At 48.3% G+C, this 10,259-nt stretch overlaps 1 protein-coding gene across 1 annotated transcript in view; it reads left to right on the top strand.

The window, feature by feature from the left end:
- The window catches only part of GOLGA3 (golgin A3), a 44,159-nt gene extending 38,816 nt beyond the window's left edge, over positions 1–5,343 (top strand). The window contains exons 27-29 of the mRNA XM_007456691.1: positions 3,368–3,433; positions 4,926–5,084; positions 5,191–5,343. Coding sequence (XP_007456753.1) covers positions 3,368–3,433; positions 4,926–5,084; positions 5,191–5,343 — 378 coding nt within the window. The remainder of the gene's footprint in view (positions 1–3,367; positions 3,434–4,925; positions 5,085–5,190) is intronic.
- The last annotated feature ends 4,916 nt before the right edge of the window (positions 5,344–10,259 follow it).

The following is a 10,259-nucleotide window of genomic DNA, read 5'->3' as shown; positions in this document are numbered from 1 at the left end:
GTCGCTCACCGCAGGAATGCTCTCCCCTCCGTGTTATTTATTTGACTGTGTGCTCTATTGTCTTTCTAAGAGATGAAAGTTAAGTTTTGCATTGGCCATTACAAGGAGTAAAATAACAAAGCGAGAGTCGAGAATTGATGACAGTCATTTGCAGGTCACAGCCAGCTTTTCCCACGAAGTGACCAAATCTTAAAAACCTAATCTAGGGCTCAGCGAGACATTTTGCATGTGTCTGAAGGGTTATCTGCGGAAGGAGGCATCTTAGGCCTGACTGTAGACGCTGCTCTCGGACGGCCGCTGACGGAGGCGTTGCGTGGCTGCATCCGGCTTCTCACTTTCCTGTCTGATTCAGAAAGAGCTTTCCTGCCTGCAGGAGTGAGACCTCGTTTGCACCTTTGGTTTTTATTTTATTTTGTTTTGTTTTCAATAGCCATCTCTCCGTAGAACGTATATATAAATACCAGAAATCATAATCTAATCTTTAAAAAGTATATGCTCATATTATTTAAGAATGACCCGAATTGTCTTTTTATTGATCGCCTTTTGAAAATCTGCAGTTAGGAAGTAACAAATATGTAGGATTTAGGAATGTCAGAAAATTATGTTTTAAGAAATGTAATTATTTTATTTACCTTCTAAAGCCAAATATTCTTAGGCAGAAGTTCTTTGTTACTTTAGTTTCACTTAATTTTGAGGGTCTTTCCTTGCCATGAGTGCACAATGCCCACCTGTTTGACCCCTGGCCCTGCATGGCCTCGCTCACCTTGGCCAACCCCCGGGCAGGCCTGATGGCCACCAGGACGCCCACATAGACACCACGGTCAGCACACGCTGACCTGATGCGTGAGGCATGGGGAGAAGCCTCAAGAGGTGGCGGGGGGGAGCAAGGAGGAGGGGCAGGGCCAGGGCTCCCGCGGGCTCCAGACCAGGGAGCATTTTGCCCTGTGTGGCAACGTCCACCAGCGCCTGTGTGGTCGTCAAGAGATATGCTGGTCTCTGTGTGGTGACAGCCTTCAGAAGGGGGAGAAGGCCCTTGACCCTCTCATCTGGAGAGCAGCGAAAGGGGCAGGTCAGCATGAGAGGGTCTCCAGAGGTTTACCTGAAATCAGACACCCCAAGTGTGCGAGGTCCCGCCTAGAGTGACTGTGAGACTCGAGGTTTGTAAGCTTGCCCCTAGTTTGCTAAGATGATCTAAAATAATGTTTATTGTTCCAAGTTAGAGAAGAGAGAGAGAGAATGGGTCTGTGTGGCCCCCTGTGCAGGTCGGCTGGTCTGAAGATGAAGTGTGCAGTGTTACTGATCAGGCCAGACACACTCGTGTCACCACCGCATCACCTGGGTCTCTCTTGTGGAGAAGACAGCGTGGTGTTTTTCATCTGGTTGTGTTCTCTCACAATATGCTGTTAGAAGGTTAATTGATAATATTAAAGTAGCATTAATCACAAAGATGTTTAGTGTTTAAAAAAATTCCCCAGCAAGTATCGGAACGTCTAAAATATGTATATCATTTGTACAGGGTTAATCTTGTAAATTATACTTGAAAATTTTATCCTACTTCTCATTTTAAGTTGGAAATCGTTTTTGACAAAATTGTTTTCATACCATTGGAAAAGAAAAATGGTAATTTATGTTCTTATTTATTTTGGCTGCGATATCTTTTGTTTTAATTTTAGAGCCAAGAAATCACACTTAGCCTCATTTTGTAGCTGCTTTCTCTCCTTGCTGAGGTCTTCCAGAAAATCACAGTGTATCTTCCTTAGGAAAGGATAAAGGAATCCTGAGTATATCCATCAAGAGAAAGCCAATCTCTGTTCCCCACCCCTTTTTCCTTTGTCGAGTCACCTCCATGTGTGTACGTGCGTGCGCGCGTGTGTGCGTGTGCATGTGTATGTGCGCGCGTGCACGCGCCTTCAGCAGCAGTGCCTCGTCTGGGCTCCTGCTGTCATCCTGTGCCAGCTTCATCCTCTAGTTCTGTGCGCGCCCGGCCCGCCTCTGGCCTGAGCGCTCAGGCTGCCCCCCTCCCATGTCCTGTGTGTGCCCCTCGTGCTGTCACGTCTGGCCTGTAGTTCCCGACCAGGGGCCCTTGTGTCCGGGTTTCCTTAACAAATCACCCTGAAGGGGGACGTTGGACTGAATCGCCTGCTCTTCGTTTGCTGTGGGTTTTTTCTCTGAGGGGCTTTACTGGCGCTCCTGTCTCCCAGAGCTTGATCCTTTAGTGAACAGCGTTTGAAATATTCTTCCACTGTGGGCAGAAGTGGGCATTAGGAACTTCCTCATGGAAAACAGCAGTCCACTCTGGAGCACGTGTAGAAACACGTTTGCTGTTGTGCTGTATTTGTGTATGTTGTTCATCCTGTATGTCGTGTCCTCACTGGAGAGCATGTCAGCTTGGACACTTCATGATGTTATGACTTGATTTTCTTATGTTCCAAAAATAACTTACTGTGAGTGGTTATTGTTGATTTTTCCACGGTACACATCAGGTAGATGCCACGGATCTTTTAGATTTACATGCCTTTGTTCTACTATTTGGAAGGTGTAACAGGCAGTGTCTTTGATGAGATGTGAAACTGGCTCACACTCTGGCCTGGGGTCCACGTGCCAGGGTGGGCCTCGAGGAAGACAGTCTGTGGAATGCTGCATTAGGAAAATTCTCATTCAACTCCTCCTCGGTTTAAAGACTTTTCTTGGTATAGGGATACTGCAAAAGCCATGGGCCTGCAAGGGCACCGTGACATATATTCCTACTTCTCTGAGTATTTTTTTAACGAAAATTAAATGTCGTGTGTAAGGATTGCTAGTAGTGAAAGGGACCAGCGGATCTGAAAGAGAAATGTCCTGGACCATCCCCAAGGGCCGTGATGTGCACAGGGCGGGGCTTGTGAGAGTCTTCTCGGAGCCTCACTCAAGTTCACTCACTCCCCCGCATGGCGCCTCTCAGTGTATGGTGGTCTCAGGTTACAGTAGGATCCTTGACAGGAATGCTTCAGAGGATCTAGAAAACTTGGTGGTTTTAAGTTATTCATGTTTAATAAAAATTTCCTCATTAAAAGGGAGTCCTCAGGTTGGGGCTATTCAGGGGAAAAGTGTCACCATGCACAATGAATTATAACTTTAAGAAGCATGTTGATTTTTTATAAATTTAAGTGTGCTTGGGAATTCCTTGAATTTTGTGCAATAAACTATTTTTTGTTAAAGATTTTTATATTTCCTTGGGGTGCTTTCATTTTCATATAGATATTTTGTCATAACTGGGAGTAACTTTTATCTCATGTTGTTACCAACTCTGTTCAGATAACTTAAGAGTTATCTGCCAGAGTTTCAGATGGCCGTGAAATCTGACTTCTTGTGGCTGCTTTTGGCCCAGCAGGAGCGTAGCGTCTTGCCGTGTCGCGTCCTTCGTCACCCGCACTTCACTTGTCACCACACGCCAGTAAGCACGGAGGTGGGAAGCGTTCACAGGAGTAACGCTCCTTCACAGGGAACCCGCTCCTGAGGCTGCGGACGCACTGCACGCGTGCTTCCAGTGTCGTCCAGCCCCCAGCCTCCACTGACTGTCCCTCGCCTGCAGCAGTGGGACCGTAACTCCGAGTCGCAACCTTGTGGCTCCCCAGTCTCAGCCGCCTTCTCCATCCATACTTCATTTTTGATCAGCGAGAGTAGACCGGACGTAGATTCTTCAGTTAAGTGTTATCACTTAACCAGCATGGTAAAAAACGTGCAGAAAAGGAGCAGTAAACCAGTGGTCACTGGGTTGGACACGTTTTCTTGTGCCTCCACCTCGTGAGCTGCTGTAACCAAGGGTCAGGTATTACGTGTACCACCCAGACCTAAGTGAGGCTGCTCTGACCGCCTCCTTTTGTGGCCTTAACTTCCTGAAGTACTGAAGATGCAAGTTTTCTTTCCTGCACTAATCATGAGGATGGTGATTCCTTTTCCTGTAAAGCTGCTAAACATTTGCAGGCGCTAAACTAACGAGTTGATGGGTTTATTTTTAAGTTGTGTCTCCGTCAGATAGATGTTCCGTGCTGCCCCTCTTAACGGTCGTGCAGTGGGTGCTACCGGAGTGGTCCAGGTGCAGACTCCCGGGCAGCTGCTCCCCGGCTCAGAGTGGGTGCGAGTACGGGCAGCAGTGCGCACTGGGTGTGGCCCGAGGACTTGGCCTCAGCGCTCCCGGTCATGCGGTCTCATCCGTCCTGCAGCCGGCTAGGTGGGGACAGAAGTAGGATTCTTTATGCCGCCGTCATCCAGTGTGGTAGACAAGCGTGATAGCTGTTGGGAGAGTCTCCGAGCCTTTCCCTAAAGGAGGAGGAATTCTTAGCAATCAGTAACTGCCCGCACCAGAAGCAGCATTTATTGGAATTCTTCTGCTTGCCTTCATGCCAGCTTTCACGTCACAAAGAGTGTTGCAGGTTCTCGTAAGCATTCTTTGGCAATGACTTTTTCCTGGAAACACAGGAGATGTGACACTGGGCTGCTGACCCCTTTGCCTGTTTGGTGGGGTGTGGAGGGCGGCGCTCCTGTGCCAGGCCCCCTCTCACACCCCAGCCCATCTCCAGGCGGAGTGGGCACCCCCTCCCGAACAGCGTGCTTCTGGCTCGGGCTGGAAGCACCTCGAGGTTTGCACGCTCGGCCCTCCTTCGCCTGGTCTGGCACTTGCTGGAGGAGGCTCCACTCGGGGGTAATTCTCGGCTCTTGGGGTCTCAGGGCCTTTGTTTTGTCTGTGAGCTTTCCGTGTGCATTTCTAAAGACCTGATGGACATTTCGGAGCGATTTTTCCGGTGCTTAAGCCTTGGTGTGTTGAAAGCTGGAACGCCTCATTTCCATCCAGAAAAGAGCCCCTTCCTTTGACGGACTCTGATCGCGATACAGTCCCCTGGTCTCTAACCCTCAGGGTTTCCCACCCTCGGCACCATTCTCGCCAGCCCAGCCCGGCCCACGGCGTCTTCCCTGTCTCTGTTCCGCGCCCCGCCTTTCTCCGCATCAGCCGGAGCCTGGCTCAGCTGTGGAGGCAGCCCCTTCACACTGTCCAGCCTTCAGGGTCGTCGTCCTGCCGCTGCTGCCCAAGCCTTCCAGTGGCCCAAGTGCCGCGCACATGGCTCAGCCTCCCCGCCTGCTACCATCTGGCCAGGAGCAGCCTCTCTGGCTTCCCTTCTTAGCTGGTCCGCATGCACTGGGTGGGCTCTGCAGGCCCCACCAGCACTCGCCCGGGACGTAGATGTGCGCCGTGGGGCGGCAGGCACAGCTCAAGCCGGTGAGATGGTGCACGGCATTGACCGGCTGCTGCGAAGCCCTCCCGCATGGCGACAGCCTTGTCCTCGGCCGGTGCTCTGCTCAGCGTGAGCACCTACCTGAGGGACAGTGCCAGCAGCTGACCCACAAGGGCCGGCAGATGGGAGCAAGCGATGAACCTGTCCGCTCAAGCCTCTGGAGACTGGGGTGACCTGTTCCTGCGATGTGACTCGGCCTCTCCAGGCCAGTCCGCGTGCCCACGACAGGCCAGGAGTGCCCTGGCCTTGCCCGGACGTCTTGCCTGCTTCGCTTGCCCTGAGCTGCCCCTGCCTTGTCTCTGCTCACTGAGCACGTGTCTGAGGCTGGGGCTGGCGCTCACTGTTCCTAGAGCTATCTAAGAGCAGCTCCGCAGGAGGAAGAAGCCTGATTCGCAGCGTTTGGTGATTCTTAGGTGTAAATACCCCACTGGGGCACATGGGACGCTCCCACTGTGCAGTCATTGCAGCTGGGAAGGGGTGTGGGATGTCGCAGGTAGGGGACTCTGGCCCAGCAGACTGTCCCCTAGGGATGCGACAAGTGAGCAGAAAACAGACCTGGGTCAGCTTCGTAAAACCTCCCCTGATCCCAACCCCAAATGACCCTTGAACCTGTGTGCACTTACAGATAGGTATAAGTTTATACAGATAGGTATAAGTTTATACCATTTTACATCATGTTTCTTTTCAGCAATGTTATTTCTGGAGAGTCCCTGTTTCTCCTACTAGATTACAGGGCATCGGGGCATGGGGAACACTCAGCAGGTGGATTTCATTGACAATGAGCCTCAGTTAGCCTAGTTCAGTAACTGAAAGACATGTAAACAAACACCAACTGGGTTTCCTTTCGTGCTAATTTGGTGTAGAAATGGTGGCTACATATAGTCAACCACAACAAAACACTGCTCACAGAGCACTTTCATGAATTAGGAATAAATGCCCTTCAAGATCTCTTAAAATTCTGCAAGAGCCTGACAGCTTTGTGTAAAATAACCCCTTTGCTAATCTGCAAATGAAATGTCCAGGCTCCCTTGCCAGTGCAGCTCCTCAGTGGCTGCATCTTTGCCATCTCAGGGCTCCGAGGATCTCGGTGGCTTCCTGCTGTGGCGTCACTCATAGGGCTGCACGTCCTCTCTTGAATCACCTGGGATGGGCCGCTTTCCTGACCAGACCCCCACCATGTGTAACAGCATACACATTTTTCCTCCTCTCATTGAAGGCTATTCACAATACATGTGAAACTAGACCTCCCCCCTCAGTCTCCAGGGCTGGCTCGGACCCTGGCCTTCTCGTGATCTGGGATCAGGAGTGAAGTTAGGAGACGGACTGCAATCAGCAATTAGGTTAAACCTGCTCCTTTCCCAAAAGACCATCAGTTCCCCTAAACTTAATTCCTCTTCATTCGTGGAAATCCACTTCTACCTGCAGGGGTTTACATCTCAAATTCTCTCATTTCTACCTCACAGGTGAATAGTGGCCAGTATAGGGTTGGCTGCTTTTTTTTTTTTTTTTTAATTTTTATTGGAGTAGAGTTGCTTTATAATGTTGTGTTAGTTTCTGCTGTAGAGCAAAGTGAATCAGCTATATGTACACATATATCCCCTCTTCTTTGGATTTCCTTCCCATTTAGGTCACCACAGAGCACTGAGTCAGGTTCCCTGTGCTATACAGTAGGTTCTCATTAGTTATCTATTTTATACATAGTATCAATAGTGTACATGTGTCAATCCCAATCTCCCAGTTCATCACATACCCCTCCTTTCCCCTTGTTCTCTACGTCTGTGTCTCTATTTCTGCTTTGCAAATACATCTATACCGTTTTTCTAGATTCCACATATATACTTTAATATACAATATTTTTCTCTTTCTGACTTACTTCGCTCTGTATGACAGTCTCTAGGTCCACCCACGTCTCTGCAAATGACCCAATTTCGTTCCTTTTTATGGCTGAGTAATATTCCATTGCATATATGTGCCACATCTTCTTTATGCATTTCTCTGTTGATGGGCATTTATGTTGCTTCCATGACCTGGCTATTGTAAATAGAGCTGCAATGAACATTGGGGTGCATGTGTCTTTTTGATTTGTGGTTTTCTCTGGGTATATGCCCAGGAGTGGGATTGCTGGTTCATATGGTAATTCTGTTTTTACATTTTTAACGAACCTCCATACTGTTCTCCATAGTGGCTGCACCAATTTATATTCCCACCAACAGTGCAAGAGGGTTCCCTTTTCTCCACACCTTCTCCGGCATTTGCTGTTTGTAGGTTTTCTGATGATGCCCATTCTAACTGGTGTGAGGTGACACCTCATGGTAGTTTTGATTTGCATTTCTCTAATGATTAGTGATGTTGAGCATTCTTTCATGTGCTTCTTGGCTATCTGTTAGAGTTGGCTTCTTAATAGTGGAATTGTGTTTCCCCCCACCCCTGCTTTTATCCCAGTCTTGTTTAATGGAGTGTAGACTGCATTAGATGGTGGTGAGGAGAATCCAGCCATAATAGGATACCTATTGTTAGCTGGATTCCACAGAAAATCGTGGTATTGATACTGGTTAGGCTGGTAAAGCTGCTATGAGACCCCGAAATTCAATGGCTTAAATGAGAGAAGTTTCTCTTTCATGTAACAGCCCAAACAGAAAAACAGGACCGATGAGGGAAGCTTCTGGTGCCGAGGACACAAGTGCCTTCTAACCTTCAGTCCCATCTGTGGCCTCGGACAGCTGCTCCAGGTCCCACTTGTTACTGTCTGCATTTTCCCAGGTGGAAGGCACATCGCACACCCTCGTTCAAGCATGTCACTCACTAGCAGTGTACACCGTCTGTTGCCTCCACTAAGTCACCAGGCCACAGGATGTGTGTTTGTAGCAGTGTGTCCAGCTCCAGCTGGGACTTTCTGTTATCAAGAGGATGGATGCTACTGGCAACAGCTTCTATCACAATACACAGTCTCTCAAATCAGTCCCCTGTGCTCTGAATTCCCGGGATTTATGATTACTATAACAAAATCCCTCATGATGGGGGCTGACCCTCCTACCCTTGAAAGGCACGTATATATATACAACTTTTATGTTTTTTGAAGTATGAAAGAAGTGGTAATAACAGCTAACATTTATGAAGTCCTCACCTTGCTCTGTAGCAAGAGCCTGGCACATATTAATCCTCACCTCTGAGACAGGGGCAGTTATCATCCCATGTTACCCCTGAGAAAACTGAAGCACAGGGAGATGAAAGAATCCACCTACAGTTAGCCAGCAGGCAGGGGCGGTCTGTCCAGGGCCTGGCACTCATCACTGCACAGTGGCACAGATTCACAGAAAGGTCAAGACTGGGGAGCACTGGGGACTGAGGTCTGTTCTCAGGTACTTAGAAGTTAAAAACAGCAAATGGTAAGATTTCATTCTAACATGGTGCTTGCTCTTCCTTTTTATTTATTTATTTAGGTTGTGCTGGATCTCACTTGAGGCACACGGGATCTTTTTTTAGTTGCTGCATGCGGGCTCTTAGTTGCGGCATGCACGTGGGATCTAGTTCCCTGACCAGGGATTGAACCCGGGCCCCCTGCACTGGGAGTGCAGAGTCCCACCCACTGGACCACCAGGGAAGCTCCTTTTCCTTTTTAAATGTAGACAAAATTTACACTAAAATAGGCACCGATTTTAAGTGTATATTTTGGTAAGTTTTGACAAATGTCAACCAATGTGTACCTGTACTACTATCAACACAATAAGATGCAAAGCGTCTCTTTCACAGTGAATGTCCCCTCATGTCCCTCCCAGCTCACCACCCCACTCAGAGGCAACCCCTGTTCTGATTTCTATCACCATAAGCTCTGCCTTACCACTTTTGTGTGGGGTTCTTTTGCTTAGCATGGTTTTCAGATTCAGCCACCTTGTTGCTAATAATAAACCTCCATAGGATTACCATATGACGATTCCAAATTTGTTTATCCATTCTTATGGGGTTTATCCAAACACCTGAGTGTTTCTCGTTTGGCTATTACGAATAAAGCTGCTATGAACATTCTGTGAACTTTCTTTTTCACACCTAGGGCTGCTCTACTGAACCATAGGGAGGCCTACGTTTAACTTTACAAGAAACTGCCTCATAGTTTTCAAAGTGGTTGGCTCATTATACACTCCTACGAGCAGTGTATGAAAATTATAAAACTGCTCCACATTCTCACCAAAATTTGATACTGTCAGTCTTCTAATTTTAACCATTCTGGTGGGTGTAAAGTAGTATCGTTGTGGGTTTAATTTGCATTTCACCCATCCTCAAATTCACTGATTCTTCTGTTGTGCTCGATTGACTGTTAGTACCATCCAATTTTTTTTAACCAAGGATGTCAATTTTATTTCTTTAGGTTTTTTTGTATTTAAAAAGTTAATGTATAAATTACACAGTAAAATTAATCCTTTTTATTGTACATGCCTGAGAGGTTTGACAAGCATATGTAGTTGTGTGACACTACCACAATTAAGACAAAAGCTTCCAGCGGTCTTTAAAATCCCCTAAGCCACTTTATAGTCAGCCCCTCCCCCGCCCGCGGCGACCACTCCCCTGCCTGTCCCTTTGCGTGAACGTCCAGTGAATGGGGTCACACAGCGTGGAGCCTGACACCTTAGGTACAGCTGTGCATCCGTTTCTGGGAAGCCGTGGGTGCCCACAGGGCTAGGGTGGTGAGAAAGTAACCTACTCCGGCTAAGAGAGTAATCCGAGCCCGATAAGCCTGACGCAGAGACGAGTCTGCTGCAAAGTTAACAGGAGTCACGCTGCGGCTGGAAAGTCGGCTTGCTTCGGCGGAGAAAGTCGTTCTCTAGAATCCCAAGCTGTCAGAACCTAGAACCTCTGCTGTTTGAAAGTGTGTCCGTGAGAGTAACATACCCGACGTTCGCCTGTAGGATCTTGGTCGCTTTTACCAGCCGAAGCAGCCAAGTTTCCACCCAGCACCACACAAAGCTGGTCGTTTCCAGGGAAACCGGAGCGGTT

This window comes from Lipotes vexillifer, unplaced genomic scaffold (genome assembly GCF_000442215.2).
Source record: "Lipotes vexillifer unplaced genomic scaffold, Lipotes_vexillifer_v1.1 scaffold1529, whole genome shotgun sequence".
NCBI lineage: Eukaryota > Metazoa > Chordata > Mammalia > Artiodactyla > Lipotidae > Lipotes > Lipotes vexillifer.
This window is presented reverse-complemented; position numbering and strand designations above follow the sequence as displayed.